Source organism: Hippoglossus stenolepis, chromosome 13, assembly GCF_022539355.2.
Source record: "Hippoglossus stenolepis isolate QCI-W04-F060 chromosome 13, HSTE1.2, whole genome shotgun sequence".
Lineage (NCBI taxonomy): Eukaryota > Metazoa > Chordata > Actinopteri > Pleuronectiformes > Pleuronectidae > Hippoglossus > Hippoglossus stenolepis.
The window spans coordinates 3954070-3972769 of NC_061495.1; the positions used below are offsets into that span (position 1 = coordinate 3954070).

The 18700-nt window shown below is 46.5% G+C and overlaps 1 protein-coding gene across 1 annotated transcript; it reads left to right on the forward strand.

Moving 5' to 3' along the window:
• Positions 1-2837: 2837 nt before the first annotated feature.
• LOC118119941 (insulin-like growth factor-binding protein 5) lies at positions 2838-16303 on the forward strand. Its single transcript, XM_035174439.2, has 4 exons — positions 2838-3658; positions 12111-12325; positions 12501-12620; positions 12900-16303. Exons 1-4 carry the CDS (start codon positions 3325-3327, stop codon positions 13032-13034), a joined length of 804 nt encoding a protein of 267 aa, XP_035030330.1. The 5' UTR covers positions 2838-3324; the 3' UTR covers positions 13035-16303.
• Positions 16304-18700: the final 2397 nt, after the last annotated feature.

The window sequence follows — 18700 nt, forward strand, 5'->3', positions numbered from 1 at the left end:
AAAATAAAAGCACAAAAGCAATACAAATATCTCAGGAGCCCCACACAGAAGACACTGACGACGATGTCCAGAGAGTTTGTGGTGATACGAGCCGACACCGGTGTTGATGTGATATCTCTGCAGCATGATGAAAAGGTTTCATCGTGCTCATAGGGAGAATGTTTCCTCTTTCATTCCCACTCGGCGCCTCAAACGTCTTTATAGTTCTATGAATCATTAGCCGCCGGGTACGATCTCCGGTGACAAAAAGCATTAGTCAGCGGCTTAACTGTAATCAGGCCCAGCAAGTTCAAGAGTAGACTGTAGGTAAGTTTAAAAAACAGACTTAAACGTCATTGAGTATCAGCATTCATCTCTCAGATTCATTGGGGAAACTTTGTGTGTCACAAACTGTTGACAGACTTTATTTTCTGTACATTGAAACCACTTGACTGCTTCTAATCTGAGCTCAGAATTATTTACCACTTGTGGCTGCAGAGGCCAAATGCCCCAAAACGTCCAAGTAAGGTCACTCAATCGTTAAGTTTTAGCGCTTGCCCTTAAGGCCATCGAAAATATGTTGTTTTTCCTTTAAATCCGACCGATGCATGGACAGAGGGAGGAGCAGACCTTCGGGGGAATGTTATTTTGCATTCAAGGAGAAAAACATATGAAAAAAACATATATAATACTGTACATCCTCAAGTGAACCTTGTTCTGGGAGCGTATTCTCCTCGTCGTTTGTCATCCTGTCTCGTCGTCCGTCGTCTCATGCCCAGCTGAGATCTGCTGGATGCACCATTAATCCGCGCCGCTTTACTGTCTTAATCCCATTCATTATCGCTGCTCGGGTTTGGCCAAAGGAGGCCAGATTTATGTCTTAGCTCGCTCTTTGCAGGGTTTTGCCGCTCCTGTTGGTTTTGGAGGGAACACTGACTCACCGCAGCGCTTCGCTCTGGAGCTGGCTGCTGAGGACTTTAGCCATCACTGTTCGCTCTGTGCATTTTCTGTGGCTGCTGAATTAATGTATGACCCCACTTTTTTTTTTGTGTGTGTTTTTTTTTTTTCTTCATAATTTGTCCCCGTGTGTAAAAACTTTCAGCCCGTTCCAGATGTTTACAGTCAAATGCAGAAGATGGGAAGTGATAGCATGGACGGAGGCATGTAAAGGGAAACCAGAGGGAAAAAAGCCATGGGGAAAGAAAACAGTCCAGATATGTAAACAGCGGTTATGGAAGCCTTCAACATCCTCCGTAAACCAAGTTTTAAACAATCATGGCTGAATTGAAGTAAAGGAAACACTAAACATGTGCCATACTAATGTTGTGGTGAATCACAATTTTAGAGGGGCGCTGCCAAAGTAAATTAGAAATGCCCATGTGAATTTGATTTACATATAAATGGGATTATGTAATTATCCAGTCATCGATTCCATGGAGAATATTTTGCTTTCGGTACGAAATAAACACTTCAGCCGCTCTATTTTTAGACTCCTGTGTACTCATCCAAAAGCTGCATATGCTCCGTGCACAATCAAGCTCTGTGCCAGTGCCAGTTTGCAGCAGAGGTGTCATTAATGTGTTAATTTCTCTGATTTCTAAGGTGCACACACACACACACAGAGGACGTGAAGACGAGCTCCTCCACACTTTACCGTTGTTAACAGCGCCTTCTAGTGGTCGAGTGCTAAACCGGCGGGAGTAAATCCCCTCCACTGGACACGGGCAAAGCAAACTGCTGGGTTACTGGATGGCCAGGTTAAAGAAATGAGCTTTTGCAGTTTATCAAGAAGAAGAGTGAATACAGTAAGGGAAGCTGACACCACTTTCAGACACTCTGCTGTTACAGAGAGGAAAGGAGGAGAATAATAAAAAAAAACCTTCAAACCTGCAGAGATGGAAAGAACAGCCCTGACTGATTTAGAGCACATATGTGGAGCAAGAAGAAGAAGAAGAAGAAGAAGAAGCACACGCTGAAACAATCAGGCGTTATTCTGCGTGCAGGCTATAAAATAATAGAGCCCAGTTGCACTTAAGTTGTCAGGCTGTTGCCTCAAATCCCAGAGTTCGTGACATCTTTGCCTCCTTTCTTTTTTATTCTTTTTGTCTCTCTTTCCCTGCACATGACTTTCTATTTTTCCCTGCATGTGTGTGTGTGAGAGAAGAAGAAGGGTGGTGTGTGCAGGCGGTGGTGGATTCCCCTCATCCGGCTCCATGTGCAGCATCCATGGTGTCCAATGGAAGCAGCAGGTGCAACAGGTGAACCGGAGCAGGCATCAACCGCCGGTGTGAGCCTGTGACGTCTAAACACCCCCCAACGTGCCAAGCTGAGAACTGCACCAACTGTGCGTCCTTGTCGTTGTCCCGCGATGGAGGGGAGGCGTATTACTTTGTGTGTGCGTCCAAGGATGTTCCGTTCAACCTTGTGACGAAGATGAGGCACTTGTGACTCAAGTATGATGATTAATATTCTGTCTTTTTTAGGGCCAAGGAAGAATGTAAGTAAGGGATGTACATGGTTTTTCTTTTCATCCCTTAGACCTGAATACAACTTTCAGAAAGAGTGTGATCCATAAAGGAAGTTGTTTGACTCAGATGTCAGATTGAATATGAGCTCGAATGACTTGTTGATCGTGTTTTTAAAAAAAAAAAAGTATTATTTATTTATTTGTGCAGTAAAACAAATAAAAGACGTGCATGACTGTTTCTGATTGGGGCTGCGTCGCTCTGCGCTGCTGCCTCTTGCACCTCGGCATCAGTTCAGCATTCAGGGTGAAAGAGCGATCCTCCTCCTCCTCCTCCTCCTCCTCCTCCTCCTGCTGCTGCCGCTGCCGCCTGCCAAGCCGTGGTGCGCCTCCTTTCCCTGCTGCTTCGCGTATACATAGTTAGGGGTTTGGGCTCGGCTGTTTTTAAAAAGGCAAGGCAGCTCTCAAGTTGATCAGTCTGCTCAGGAAAACCTCTGGTGGTGGAGAAAGTATTGGGAGTCCAAAGCTGAAGCGGGAGAGAAGTTGAGATTTCCTGCAAAGAAAATTGTTTTGCTCCTGCAGAGGACCACATATATCTCGTTTGGGGGGGGGAAAGAAGCTGCACACATATTTAAAATTTGCTCATTTTTTGTTTTTTTTTGCACGGTGCACAGATCATTATTTTTTTTAATTTTTTTTATTTTTCTTTTATAGATAGCAACACTCCTGGATAAAGACTCCTGGCTTTAGCTTTAAAAATCGGATTATCTGACTTGAGGCATTGTGTTCATTAGACCAGTCTACTTTTTTTTTTTCCCACCCACCCCCCCTCCTCCTCTTCGCATTTCAGCTTTATGCTATAACTGCAGAGAACACCAACAATGATTCTGAGTTTTTGCCTCCTGGTGACATTTATCTTGGGGCTGTCCGGCTGCTTGGGCTCGTACGTGCCGTGCGAGCCCTGTGACCAGAAGGCGCTGTCCATGTGCCCCCCGGTGCCGATCGGCTGCCAGCTGGTCAAGGAGCCCGGCTGCGGCTGCTGCCTAACGTGCGCCCTGTCCGAGGGGCAGGCGTGCGGCGTGTACACCGGGACGTGCACCCAGGGCCTCCGCTGCCTGCCGAGGAGCGGGGAGGAGAAGCCCCTGCACGCCCTGCTCCACGGCAGGGGAGTGTGCACCAACGAGAAAGGATACAAACCCGGTCACCCGCCCATAGGTAAGACCCGCACCGGCCGCCCGGCTGGCTGAACGCATGCACGGGGGGTGGGGTGGGGGGGATACGAACCAAGTGCTACTTAAAGACGCACCAGCGGCTCCCATTGCGCGCGGGGCGGCTGTGGATCAGTGTTTAATAACATCTCGTCCCACGCGGGGGGAATCTGCTGCTGTGTGGTCATGCAACCAGTCAAACAGCTTCAAGACCAGTAGAATACACATCAACCAACCAGCTCCAATACTTGAAATATTCTTTTTTATATATTCTCTATTTTTATATATATATATGCATGTGTGTGATGTGATATTCGGGGAGCGTGTGTGGTTCCCTCACTGTTGTGGAGCGTGTGTCCGCTGCTCCCTGACACAGCGTGTGTTTGACAGATGGTTTGAGGAGCCATCTGATTAACTTCTATCCACCGCCGCGATTAAACAGGCTGCAGGAGCTTACTCCTCCTCTCACCTCGGCTCTTTGTGGAGATATCAAGTCCACGCACCTTGGTGGCCGCACGCATCCAGCTTTTTACGCCACACCGTGCCGTGCTCAGCTTTATTTTATATCTTGTATCATCTCTATAGCGGGTTAATAACAAGAGGCACCGGTGGTTTGTTGCCCTCGGTTGCTGGAGAATGTCGTTCTGCGGTGCGGCTCGACGCTGCGCTGCGGTGAACGCGTAAAAGGCGCATGGCGTGTCCCGCGGGTTGGAGCCGTGCCTGTCGGTGCGGGGACAGCCGCTGTCAAGCTGCGGTTGAGCAGCGCCCAGGGGTGGTTGACAAGGGTCCAGGCAGCCCCACCTCCACCCTGTTTTAAAAATATTTACATTTCTCGTTCAGGATTTTCACCGTCTTGGCACAAAAAAGACGTTCCCAAGTGGGACCAGAACTTTTATCAGAAAGTGGTCTGCGGGCAGGAGCGGGGCTTATTTGTGTGAGGTGCATGGGGGGAGAGGGGAGACGTGGGTCTGAGTCTGCAAACTGCCGCCTTTAATATCCTGCGCTTTAACAAGTGTCTGTCAAACGCCGCGATTTTCCAGCCTCGCAGCAGCGCGCATTAGTCCTCTGCGCCGCTCAGCTCCAGCCCCAGTCGCACCTAACCATACTGGAGATGTGAAATCGATCCGTGCGCAGGGAGAAAGCGCAGCCCCGGGTTTTATAGACTGCATGGGAACGGATGAGGTGCCGCTCCACTTACTTTGCCTCCAGTTAAAGCAGAATTTAGATAGATTTAGGTCTTCGGGCTGCCCCTAGGGTGGTGTTTAGAGTCGGATTACCACTAAATCTGTAGCCTCTGCCTGTGTGTGTGAGAGAGAGAGAGAGAGAGGCAGGGAACAGAGACAGAGGGAGAGAGAGAGAGGCAGAGAGACAGACTGACGGAGGGTAGAGAGCTCAGCCAGAAGCCCTGAATGATTTAAGACATTTCTCGGTGCAGCAGAGAGGTCCACTGTCACTCAGGGGTTTTAGCAGCTTGTCAACAACTGGATAAGTAGGTGGCAACCACAAAGGTTTTGGCCACACGCCTCATTCTGTAAAACAGGCTACCACTGGGCTCATTTTTGGCTGCTGACAGAATCATTAGGCTCTTTGCACCCGGTGGACCAACCCTCACCTCTCCTCCCAATGATGTAGGAACAGAATGTGTGTCTAAAAATACACAACACAACCTGAAGCATTGATCAGTGACTGGTGTAAAGGTAGACTGTGCTCTCTGTGTGTGCGTGTGTGAGGGTGGATGTGTTTGCTCTCACGTATGCTTGGGCGGGGCTATGTGTGTGTCTGGGTGTGCATTGTGTGTGATTGTTGTGACACCTCAGGCAGTTGTGTCTCACTCTGACTCTGCACACGCACACACACGTTGGTGCTTCTATCTTAGTGAGGGCACTCATTGGCATAATGCATTCCCTATATCCCCTGACCCTGACCCTAACCATCCAAACAAAATGCCTAACCCTAATTCTAACCCTAACCCTAAAACCAAGTCTTAACCCTTTGAAGAAGTGAGGACCGGCCAAAATGTCCTCACTTTCCAGAAAATGTCCTCATTCTGTAGGGGCTATGCCTGGTCCTCACTAGGATATGAGTTCAGGAACACACACACGCACACACACACTCTGAGCCTAACTTCTTTGTTGGCCCACGGAGGTAATCAGAGCATCTTTCCCTGCCGCTGGCAGTGCACTCACTGCATGGGCGCTCAGTCACAACGCAGTGATTCAGCAGAATGCCTCCGGCTGCCTCTTTCCTCTGAAGGGCCTTCTGTCAAACGGGGCTCGGCTGATGGGAACTGTTGAGGCAAACTCGCTGGCTTCCTGCGGTGTGGGGTTGCAGCTGTCTGTGTGCTCTACCAGCTGAGCAAGGCAAACACAGGGAGGAGGAGCTCCAGTGTCCGCCACACTCAGGAGGCCATGAGAGCTGCAGCCTACTAAATATTGACTGGTGCAGCCAAACAATGGGAGAGAGGAATCTTTGCTACCCTCCGCTCCCCCCCCTCCTCCTACTGCTCATGTAAAAAAAATAAAAGGACCGTGGCCGTCACTCTGCGTCGGGCTTCGTGTCCCAGCAGTGCATTAATTCATGTTTTGCCTGCGCTGTGCTCCCAGGAGCTGCGTGGATTGTGAGGCACAGGAGGTGGTACGTGCTTTGGGGGCACTTAGATTTTTTTGCAAGCGAGTGAATCAGACCCTGGAAAGCTTGCCAACAGATATGACTTCATGGCAGCAGGCCCCTCGTCCTTCAAGCTTCTGAAGGGGCCTTATGTTTGAACAGATTGCTCTTTGCCAAGAAACAAAAGATGATTAGGGAGTGGCTCCAAATCCAGAAATACTCCACTCTCACATGGACAGAAACGCTGTGCCCCTTATTAGCATAGCAACAGGAAACCTGGTGCCTTTACCGATGATGTGCATGCTTTACATTTGTCTTGGCTCTTTAGAGGCAGTTTTAACCTGTTGCCAGACGGTTTCTGAGCCATTTCAAGCTGCATTGACATTCCGAACACTTAGTGGTTTTTTTCACACATCGCATGTATTTGTTCATGAATACTTACAATCATCAGTAGGTCAAGCAAACGCAGGCATCGGATGCTTAACGCTTGCCAGAGAACTTCACATAGGCCTACACCATCTATGGTAACACCGTTGCTTTCACATACAGAATTGCTTTGTCATCGCGTACTTCTAGAAAAGCAATTCAACTTTGAGAATCACCATCTGCTTTTTCCATGTCCACAGCTGGTTACTGGGTCGCGGCTGAGAAACCGAGGCTCCGTCCATACACTCGGACTAATGACAACCAGCCACCGTACTCTGTCTTGCTGCTGCCGCCGCCGCCGCGTGCTCGTACAGACATGCCACGTTCGATATAGCTCCGGTCACGTGTGTCTGTTCCCGGCTGCCTGACAGCTTCATGATGGGCTCATGTGAAAGGAAAGAGCGTATGTGGCTTTCCACCCCGTCTCACCTTGAACATCTGAGACAGCGCAGTGAAAGCTTAGCATGCTGCAACTGATCTGTTGCAGGTGCTGCGGAGAATTATCGCAAAGGTCACTTCGCCAACGTATCACACGAAGGACTTTGAGAAAAACCACACAATTCATGGAAAATAAGATCCTGGGGAAAAAGGATAGATTACCTGTTTCTTAGATACGACACAGAGGCTTTTATCTGAAGCATATTTCCCCGTGTAAAACTTTAAAGAGGGATATTCGTACAGCTTATTGGTCGCTGACACCTAACCTGCTGGTGTCGACAGCTGTGACAGAAATCAACACTGTGGTCTCAAGCATGCGATACAAAAGGCAAGGATGGCTGCACGCTGGGCCCTGAAGTGATGTCACATGTGTTTAGACCTGACCGGTGATCTCACCACTGACACCTGGTTACAGGCCAGCACGGCACAAGAGAGCACTCCACAGGGGAGCTGTTGAAAACTAAAATCACCAGTAGGGCTAAAAACACAGTCCTCTTAAGTTTCTGAGACAATGGAGGCTCCGGTGACGGCTCTGCAAACGTCGGTGTTGCCCTGAATGTGCGACAGGTGAAACTTTAACTGTGTGTCCCAGCTGCTTAATCCCATCTTTTGCCTCGTGTCCTCCTAAAGTGCTTCACGGCTATTGACATCGTGTCATTCTTGATTCTTATGGTCACGTAGAAGCATGTTGAAAAAGTTACTTCAAATGGTCTCTGTGTGGTTGCGTAAACCTTTTGGGGCGCGCTGGGTCTCACACCGTCGAGCTGCAGATCCCACAGAAAAAAAGAAGAAGTGTCAAACGCAAATTAAACATGAAGCCGGTTTTTCACCCACTGTGATGTTTCTCTTTCTGCTGCTTGGAGACCTGCCCTGTACAGTACGCTCGACACTCGCCAAAATAGCTGCTTCAGCCGCCTCGGGGTAAGAACGTCGTCACACCCAACAATTGTGCTGTGGTGACGGTGACCCAAAAAGAGATTGTGTCCGTCCATGTGGCTCGTTAAAAAAACCAAACTCAGATGTGGGACGAGACCTCAGACCAAAATTAGGAATGTACAGTAGAAGGGCCGTGCGCCTCACTCTGATATTGTCCTGTTCACATGAGCACTTGCAGCCCGGGCTGAGCCTCTGTTTACACTGTGGAAGCTGTAAACAGGTCAGAAAGTTTGCTTACCTATAGGAGCATTTCCCACTGGGAGCGATTTTCTATCCCCTTCACAAGTCCTGTTTTGTGAGTTATTATCCTTGAATTGTTCTTGCTGCTATTTATACCATGCATTCAGAAAAGCAGGAAACTTTTTGATTGCAATGAACATATTCTGCGTGCACAATACCATGGGAAGAGTGATTTCCTGCATGTTCAGGAGCTGATTGAGAGCATGCACGGGGCCAAACAACTGAATTCCCTCTGAAACAACAGGATATAAGGGTCAAAACATAATTCCTTTACTCTTGCGGTGAAAACAAAATCACGGACCGAACATTTGATAAAGTCTGTATTTTATGGAGCCTTTGTCAGTGTCATGTGACCGGGACTTAAAGCTGTCAACTCTGTGCAGATGATGTAACCTGATTATGACCGTGCATTCATTCTAGTTTGACACTTATTTTGTCACCAACATGTTCCAGCAGACTCGTTTCTTTGGGTCGTCAGGACCTGAGTGGTGACTGGGCTGTTCACACCTCCCTTTCTGCTCCAGAAACTGCAGGGTTATCGGGCCGTGGCCTTCCTTCAAATATTAAGTAGCTGAGGCTGAAGGATGGTTTACTAATGTTGTGCGTTATACGGCGCGGGCCCTCAGGCTCATTTATCCTCACAATTATCTTGTCATACCCCCTGTTGAGATTACACAGCACCCCTATTCACTAGCCTCTTACATCGTGTAAAGATGTAATTTCAGATGCTGCACAGAGACTGACTTAATCGAAGGCAAGGGCGAAACAAACGTGGCTGTAATGCGGCGAAATCCAATGAAAGGTGGGAGAATCTATTGTCCATTCTTATTTCCCTATCTAAATGGTATGATTATAGTCTTTAAGATCCAGTGGAGAGAGAAAATCCAAAAGAAGGAGTAGCTTATCTCTAATGCTTTGGACGGCCGCCCGTAAGGAACTTGGGATATTCATGAAGCATAATTGTGCGCAGATGTTAATTTTTAAACAGAGAAGTATCAGGTGCACCTCCTTTGGCTTCTCTGCTCCTCTCGTCCTAATGAAATCTTTAGCTCGGGCACAGGGAGAGAGAGATAGCGGCGCAGCTGAATGGAAGAGCTGCACATGACTTGGCTCACTTGGCGGCTGGCCAGTGTCTTGGCTGAGTTTCAGGAGTTAAACACAGACCCTCTAAGCCTCCTTTACAAGCTGGGTACCCTGAGCATGGAAAAACTGAGTTTCTGTGGCCGCACTGAAGAGCCCACTTCAGAAGAGATGAATTTAGTGATTTTGCAAAGTAAAGGAGAAAAGGAGTCAGACACTATTGTGTTAGGGAGAAGCTGCGTGAATGTCAAAAAGCAGATCACAAACCTTTTTTTTTCGAGTCCACGTTTCTAACACTGGTCTCTGATATTTCCTGTGACTTGTCACTGGCTTGTAAGGTGAGAATAACTGATGTCGTCTGGGCCCGGGCCTGTACTCTGACCATTTGTTTGCTCGATTGATATTACACACGAAACAAGAATGCATTAAAAAGGTCTGTTTTTTTCAACAGCATATATCCTTTGCCAAATATGTGGCATTTTAATTAAGTGCCCTGAGAAATCATTGGACTGTCGAGTAAAAAACGAAGAGTTTTTCCACAGCGGTCACATGCGTGGTGTACATAGGAATGCTTGTTTGACGTATTTATTTATAGCAAGTAATAGCTTCGTAGTCTGAGCGGAGAGACACAAGGACATATCTAAACACAAACCAAGGCCTGCCAAGTCATGAGTTGTGAGATTAATTTCAAAGAGACGGCAGAGCAGCACAGAAGCCAAAGACCCAATTCTGGTAATCACCCTGCCCCCACCTCGCTTCCCTCCCAGAGACTCCAGACGCTCATGCTGTGTCAGGCTCTTTGAACATCAGTTTCTTGGAGCTCGCGTCCTTGTTACATCTCGGTGCCTTTCTCCACGGTGGCTGTGTACTAACAGGGCCAGTCAGCGGAGTTATGGCAACTCGTTAAATCATATTTTCCAACGCACCCTGTATACAAGCACACAAGTATGGAAGTCGATTTGGCTTCCAACAGCAGCCGGCCTACGGTCCACAGCCAACATTCCTCTCTGGTTCAGTGCGTCTGGCCCTGTGCACCACGGCGGGTTTCCTTGTCAGATAAATATAACCAGGGTCATCCACTGGCACCAGCGCTTCAGCCAGTTGGGGCCTGGCAAAGTCCCCACAATAACTCTGTACTTATGGTACAGCTAAGCCAAAGGGGGGGAGCAGAGGGCTTCTTTCTGTGGCCTCAAAGAACCTCTGGCTGGGGGTCCGGGCTTAAGAGGCTGAGCCCCACAGATAGGAGAGTGGGGGTTGGGGAGGGGCAAGGTTGAGGATAAAGGACCTCAACCTGTGAATATCCTATCAAGAGGGACATCCAGATCTCTGAGACTACAGTGCCCTCTGGGGGAGCTGGAATCACGTCTGAGGGCTGCATGAAATGTGACAGAAATGCACCAGCGTTTATGAGTCCACAGAGCAACTGGATTTTCCTCTGCTTGACATTTGAATCAGTTTAATGTGGGACACGTCGCTATAAAAACCCAGCGCTCTCAGTCCCTGTTGCAGTTAAGCGGTCCAGATAATGTGTTTGCACATTTTCCAGGAACGCGTGATGCCGTTTTCCCCCCAAGTCGAGGAGCACGCTGACACACATGTACGGCCCTGTATCTGTGCATCTGTGGATGTGAGTGATTTTTCAAGTGGTCAACATTTGTCACAAAAAAACTGAGAATCTTTAAAGACATTGGAGGAGGTGTTTGTAGATTACTGGGCAAATCTCTGCTCGTGTTCTCATGGATGCAGATCAGCTGTAATTCGTCTCACGCGATTGGATGTCTGCGTATCACTTCCCAGGAAGTGATATAAGCGAATTTGGGCGTTGGAAAGCGGTGGTGGGTGAGAAAAGCCCAGTTAAGCCACAGTTTTACCGTAGCTGTTCCATCAGCTGTTGATCTAAGCTCCTGCCTCCCCTCCCCTGTAAACAAATGTTAGGCAACATTTGGTGGCACGAACCCTGGGAAAGGCACCTGGTATTGTATTTATGCTGCTGCGGCGAATGAGCTGCGGGACTTTGCGATTTACGATCATAGGTCAACAATGAGTGTTTTTGGATGAAACATTAAACCTATGTGGTGATGTTTTACATTCTTAAATCCTAAATCTGTTTCAAAACAAAGTTAAACGAAGAGCAGTTTTTTATGTAACAAGACGCAAATACGTTTTTGTGACTTATATATATATATATATGTTTTACGCATGCAGAGATGGTGGCATTTCTATTGAAGCTATACAACTGATCAAGTAAAATACATAAATATCAAAACTTTGCTGTTCCTTCAGCTCCGTGGGTCATTAAGCGTCTTCCAGTTCCCTGTGTTGGTTTTACCTAATTGTTTAGTTTCAGTCACACGTTGTTTCACAGTTCTCAGTGGAAATGCTCCGATGAAATACAGTATATTGCAAACTGCGCCAGAACCAAGCGACAACAACAAAGATAGATACTAGCTAGTTATAATCAGTTATAACAAAAGAAAATCGATCATTAGATTTAAACTCGCCAAGTGCTAATGTCAATGTTTAGTTGGATTGTGATAAAAGTTCGTTGGGTTGGCAGTTTTTGAGTTTGGGCTTTAAGTGAATTTACATTATTTACATTTCCCTTAATATTCAGCAGAGGGCAGGCACAACACACCAGCCTGAAGTATACAGAAAACTCCAGAGCTGCATATGTTAAACTGTAGATATAAGTGTGTGACATTAATTGACCGTCTTGTGTTCATTCGGTGCAGATCGCGAGTCCCGGGAGCACGACGACACCATGACCACAGACATTACAGAGGAGTTCCAGCCCGCGAAAGTGCTGCTCCATCCTAAAGACATTGTGAACAGTAAAAAAGTCCACGCGATGCGCAAGGAGCAGAAGAGGAAGCAGGGCAAGCAGCGCTCCATGGGCTCCCCCATGGACTACTCCCCTCTGCCCATCGACAAGCATGAGCCGGAATTTGTAAGTATTCAATCTTCCTGTGTGTAGAAAATGAACGTTTATGACTCTGGTAACTCCAAGTAGTGATAAAAGACACTGTGACAGACAGCTGGTGCCTTGTAACCACTTCCTACATCTTAATTGGAGAGTAACGTGAGTGATGATTGTGACCCTGTTGCTGTCTTTGCCTACAAAGGGTCCATGCAGAAGAAAACTGGATGGGATCATTCAGGGGATGAAGGACACTTCTCGTGTCATGGCTCTGTCCTTGTACCTCCCCAACTGTGACAGAAAAGGATTCTTCAAGCGCAAGCAGGTGAGTGAGCGCTTTAATGTGAGATGTCACGTTCTTCCACATGTTGCATCTTGCCTTTAGACTCTTTTCCTCCACCACCAGGAACTTAACCCTTACGCCAGAATTAGAAATTGATAAAAACAGTTAATATGTGATGTAATATGACATTCAAGTAGTCACGGTGTATATATAATTATATATTTTTTCACAGAGACAGGCAAACGGATTTACTTGCTGTGGTTAACCCGCCTGTGCCCTCACCACCTTCTCTAACCCATTTATCCGTCCTCTGACCCGCAGTGCAAACCATCTCGCGGCCGCAAACGAGGCATCTGCTGGTGCGTGGACAAGTACGGCGTCCAGCTCCCGGGCACAGACTACAGCGGCGGGGACATTCAGTGTAAAGACCTGGAGAGCAGCAACAACAACGAGTGAAAAAAAGGAGAGGACCAACCCACGACCCCCTTTATCCCCCCTTGTCCCCCTAAACCACCACGTGACCCAGGGTCCACGCCTCCTCTCTGAATCACACCTGTATGCTCCGCCCTCCGTTCACCTCAAGATTTTTGTTTTTTCAAATTGGAGAAAAAAGAGGAAGAAGATCCAAACGAAAGAACAGGCTGAAAAAAGGACACCTGTATTTTTTTTTTCTCGTTTTCTTTTCTGTTGTTGACCAAGCACTCATCTTCGAAATGAGGGGGAAAAGTCCCAGGAGATTGAAATAGATCCCTTGACTATTGCAAGCGGGACCCCCTTGAGCCGGGGCGACTCCCTGACTGCAGATCCATGAAAATATATGCACACAATGGATATATTTTTATAGAAGCTGGGGGTTTCAGTACAACACTTTGTTATGATGTAAAAAAAAAAAATTAACACAAAAAATCCTATTGAAGATAGACAAAGCATCAGGCACATTGATTGAAAACAGATCACGACACGATGCTTCCCGTGGAACTGACAAATTGGCCGTTGAGAAACAAGCGATAGGGATTTGCTGTAACAGTTGACTCTATCTGGGTTTGTGGTTCTGTCAGAGCACTTATGAATAGGGGAACCTGCTTAGATGTGTGTGTGTTAGATAACTTCACAAAAACGATGCATGCATGAATGTGTGTATGTGTGTATACAGTGCGAGTGCGTGGCGTGTATCGGCCTATATGTTGGCGTATGACGGAGTGAGCCTATTACAAAAAAAAAACAAAAAAAAAAGGGAATGTCCTAATTTCTCTCTCTCTCTCTCGCTCTCTCTTTCGTTTTGTCACGAGTATCGGTAGCGCTTGAAGTGGTCTTGGGGGCTGGCCTTCTCTTTATTGTAAAAGTATGTCTCGGGACACGGAGGCGTTCACTGAACAAAACGAGTGCGCGGATCGTCACGGGATGAACCTATGTAAGTGGCTCTTCGACAATGTAGCTAGCCTGATATGCCAACTGTGCCTATTAGAACAGACAATGCCATGCAGGGCGACACAGAGCTCAGAGAGCGCTGACTCTGCTGGTGAAATCAAGATTTTTTTCAGCCGAGGCGACGACGGGGACTCAAGTTTGACTTTCGATTCCTCTTTGGGGAAGTTCAGTGCGCAAAAAAAATCAAACTTGCCAGTCAGGCCGGTTGCTTCTCTGACCCAGTTGTGTGAAGTGTAGTTTTGTATGGTTTTTGTTTGTGCTGTTTTCTTTGCCTTCAGTGAAGTAAAGACCGCCCACTTTTGAGCCATGTTCCTTTATCAAGTGGTTTCCCCCCCAGTACTGCTACTACAGTGTAACCATGGTGTATTACGTTACCTTTAAATATAGTTATTGAATGTTGTTTTGTTTTTTTCCTGTAGAAACAAAGTATGACAACGATGTAATTGTGCTTGGAAAAAAAAACAAAACAGATTTTTAGCCTGTAAAGAATTTGAATAGGACCTTGTAGCCTGTCAGGAGAGTGGCCCAGAGTCATTCGACGACAGGACAGTCAAAGAAGCTAACCCTCTGGAACCCTTCTGCTCACATGCCTCCAGGAAACAGGTCGTCCACCTTCGTCCGAGGAGGAGCATGAGGAAAACAAACAAAAAAAACGTTACAGGTTATTACAGGGTCATTTAAGTAGAGTTGTTCTCTCTCTGTGTGCAAATCACAGTGCCTTCCTACATGCAAATACATTAAATAGTGACGTGAAAGTGACATGGATACGACACGGGGCAATTCAGTTCGTCAGACTGCCCCCCGCCAGGGCTGATACTTGACACGACGATAAAGAGGTCGAGGGTTAGTTCTGCTTAAGAGAACAACAAATGAATGTGGTGGGTCTTTGTAAATGGTGTCAGCGACGCATTGCAAATCCGTGTGTGATCTCTGCCTGTACCTCGGGGCAACTCTGGACAAGAACGACGTGTGAGGAACCGCCGCGTACCCCCCCCCCCCCTCTTTCTTTGACAACCAATAAGCTAGGATTCTCGCGTTTTTTCATGTGAATGCCAATGTATATGATTGCCAGAGAGGGGAAGCCTGTTCGGAGGGCAGATCAACCATTTCCTTTGCTGCAACAAAAGGGAAAAAAACGATATGTGCATCCTAAATGGCATCCGGTTGTGAATACATTGTCAAGGTTCCTCGCCCCTCTTCCAACACCAAATCCCCACTACCACTTTCGAAAAAAAAAAAAAAGCAGCTTGCACTTATTTCAGTTACTCACTATTGATATTGACACACAACTAAGATGTGGTATAATGAAGTTAGTGGAACAAATTAAAAAAAAAATGAAAAAAATATACAGCCACAAAAGCTAAATGTTGTGTTATCTTGTGCTGACCTTGTAAAGGTGGTGCTTTGAGGTAATATTTGTTGACAGGGGCTGTGCAGCCCATGCCTGGGACCTCCAATACACAAGCATCATTTTAGGGAAACTTAGATTAAAAGTAACATGCAGCTAGAGATGTTCTCGTGGCGCCTTGAGACGAGAGAGGAGAGACGAGAGGAGAGGAGGAGGAGCGAGCGCCATGGGCGGTGGTCATGATCAGGGCATTGCCACTTCTCCGACACGGGGTCACCGACTGCATGATATTAGATACAGCTAGCAAGACGGTTATCAGGTCTCAGAGGCACTGAAATCTGGGGAACACAATACTGCAACCAGGAGTAGAATGATCAAGTACCCTCTTTGACTGGGATACTCTCAGGTTTTAAAACAATGACATATCTGATATCTGGGATCATTCGATGTCCGGATCAGTCAAGGGTGTGAATACTTCAATGTTCCAAATGAATTCTTCATTGTGTCAGCACCTCCTGTTCCCCCCCCCCACACACACACTCACACACCTGCTTGCGAGTAGTGACTTCCTCAGTTTTCTTGTCTCCTACTTGGTTTGAACTCATATTCACATTTCATACTTCAGTAGTACAGTAATGACAGAACAGCTTTTTTCTGAATACATAACACTTTTATGGATGTAACGAGTCAACACAATTGGTTTTCATAATTTGGTGTTCACTGGCTTGTGACATAGACCCATCGGTGGCAGGAGGATAGTGGGAAATAAAATGGTCAGTATTTGGAAACTACATAAGGCAAATAAAAAATAAAGACAAAAAATCTCAAATTATTAAGTGAATATCACTGTGTAATATTTATTCAACTTGTAATTTATGTACTCTTTTAACCTTTGTCTTTTTTGTTATGACAAAGCATTTATTTAAATAAAGTTATGTATTCATTTAAACATGTTGGTGAGGTTTTTTTTCATTTCCCGTGTTTCTCCGTGTTTAAAAGGACTGAGTCGACTCAAAGTTTGCTTGAAACGTGCAGTTTGAAGTGGAATCACCGTGATAGTAAACACCGACTAATCTCCAGGGCACGAGCTGATAAACCTCTTAGACATAAGTCTGAGACATCCAGGGATCTCATGCAGCATGCAGGATGTGACTGTATAATGCCTGGCCCCGAGGGCAAGTCACCTGGTTGTCAGCACCGTAGTCAGAGAGATTGCACAGGAACAAGGGAGTCATTTACCATGAGCTTGAACTTCAAGGGTGGGGTGGGGGGGGGATAACACCGTCTGAGGGGATTCGTCGCCTGGAGGAAGCTTCATCGTGTTATGGAAAACCTACATTTATTACCACTTGAAGGCAGAATGGACTCCTCTGAGAAACACGTACTAACGATGAGACACACACATGCTGCGAAACACAAGTGCCTACAAGAATACAAGTGGAAGAAGAGCTGGGGAGAACAAGTAGGTGATGTCGACAAGTCAAAGGTGAAATATAATCAAACCAGGTTCAAATTCACTGATACAACTTCTGATGAGCTAGTTGCTCTCAGTTTCTGCAGCAAACACACACGAGGACTGAATATTAAAGGGATCCAAGGGATGTTTGCATGCTTCCCCACCGAGCGGTGTCTGGTCATTTTTATTCCCTCGTGGATTCCAGGAAGCGACAGAATGGGACTTTTTCATTTTTGGGGGGGGCCACCAAAATCTCTCCCTGGGGACCTCGGGGCTTTGACCAACTGCAGATGTCGGTGATTTGAAGCAGGGCATGAAAGGGTGGAGGGCCCAGCAGTTCCTGTATGGCAGATCAAGGCCGCCGTAAAGGTTGTGGTATGTTTCAGTGTGTGTGCGCGTGTGTGTGTGTGTGCGTATGTGTGCGTGTCTCTGTGTGTGTGCGTGCATGCATGTGGCAGGGACAGCACAGACTTTGACTTCAGGGAGGAGGGAACACGTGTTCGAGATTTGATTTGTGAGGCAGTGAACATGACAATTACTTTTTGCCTTCAAAGAAACTGACAACTGCACTTAGGACTTCAAAGCATTTATGCCCCTTTTATTACATAATTAGGCCAACATCGTTGGATGGCTTCATCTAACGTCAACTCACGCACCTCACCCCGTCCCCAAACAGTCCAACTGCTGTGCAGAGCCCTTTTCTAATCCCCCGACCTCCACACTCCGCAGAGAGGTACGATCCTCGTCCCCTCTGCACGTCTGTGTACACAATAATTTGATTAAACCAACGATCAGTGTTGTACAGTCACAAACAAAAGCCCTGGAGACGCTCTTACTTGCCTGTACATCGATTTGCCGACGGCTGATTATCATTAAAAGCGACTTTCAGAAATAATGGGGGTTATTTCAAGACAAAAGCTTACAAATAGCATGCAGATGTTTACACTGCATAATTGGGATCTTTGCAAATCACTGCTTGTGCTCTTGTATAATACCATCTCTTCGAGCGGTGATGGCGGTTCTCTTCATCACTGGGACGGAGATTAAAGGAGATACAAAAGAATTTACAGCAGTTGAGAGTAAATCACACGACTTTCTCGGGGAATCCTCCGATGCTGGTGGTAGAAGACGGCAGACAAGTGTCTGCTGGTTTTCGTCCAAGCCCTTTCATCAAAGATGGACTTAGACCCGTAATCCCAAATGGAGGGTTCTTCAGCGCGGATCGGATGTGACTGTGAGAATCACAACTGCATGTTGAGTAAACTAACTTAGAGAGACTGTTACTTTACGTCCTACGAGCCATAAGAAGAGCATCTTCAGGTACTGAACTCTGTTGTTGGTCTTTTCTGGCTTCTATTCAATTTGTACTCATCTAATTAACTGTAAAACATAACTTTGGGGTATTATGAGTAATTAAAATGCAGCTATGTCACTGCAAATAGTTAAGCCTGGATTAGAAACCGCACATTGTAAATAAATACAAGACGAGGGAAACTTATTCGGAAGAGAAAACGAGGCTGAGCAGTAAACTTACAACTGAAGTAACTTTGAGCCACATCTATGCTACAGTCCTCTGAGATCCCTGCAATTACTTTGATGGGTAAAACAGTATTTTAACCAATTAGAATAAAAGTCAAATCATAATAACCTGTGATTTGAATATAGAATAAAGGTTTTTATCTTTGAATCAGCCTCTGGTTCAGTGTCAGTGCACTTGCAGTGAAAGTGTTAACGAGCACATGTGCACTTATTGCCTGCACTGTTTCACTCTCATTATATAAAGCTGAAGTCTTACCTCCTGGTTTGCTTGTGTCCCATCACATCCGTTACAGTGTGTTTTTTGAATTGAAGGTTTTCTTCAGCCTTTCTACGTCGGTGAAACACAGTAAT

Excerpts from the sequence above, each read along its gene's own strand:
- LOC118119941 (XM_035174439.2), top strand. The coding sequence starts at position 3,325 with ATGATTCTGAGTTTTTGCCTCCTGGTGACATTTATCTTGGGGCTGTCC. Across the intron at positions 3,659-12,110 it reads ACCCGGTCACCCGCCCATAG|ATCGCGAGTCCCGGGAGCAC; the intron begins GTAAGACCCGCA and ends CATTCGGTGCAG. Across the intron at positions 12,621-12,899 it reads GATTCTTCAAGCGCAAGCAG|TGCAAACCATCTCGCGGCCG; the intron begins GTGAGTGAGCGC and ends TCTGACCCGCAG.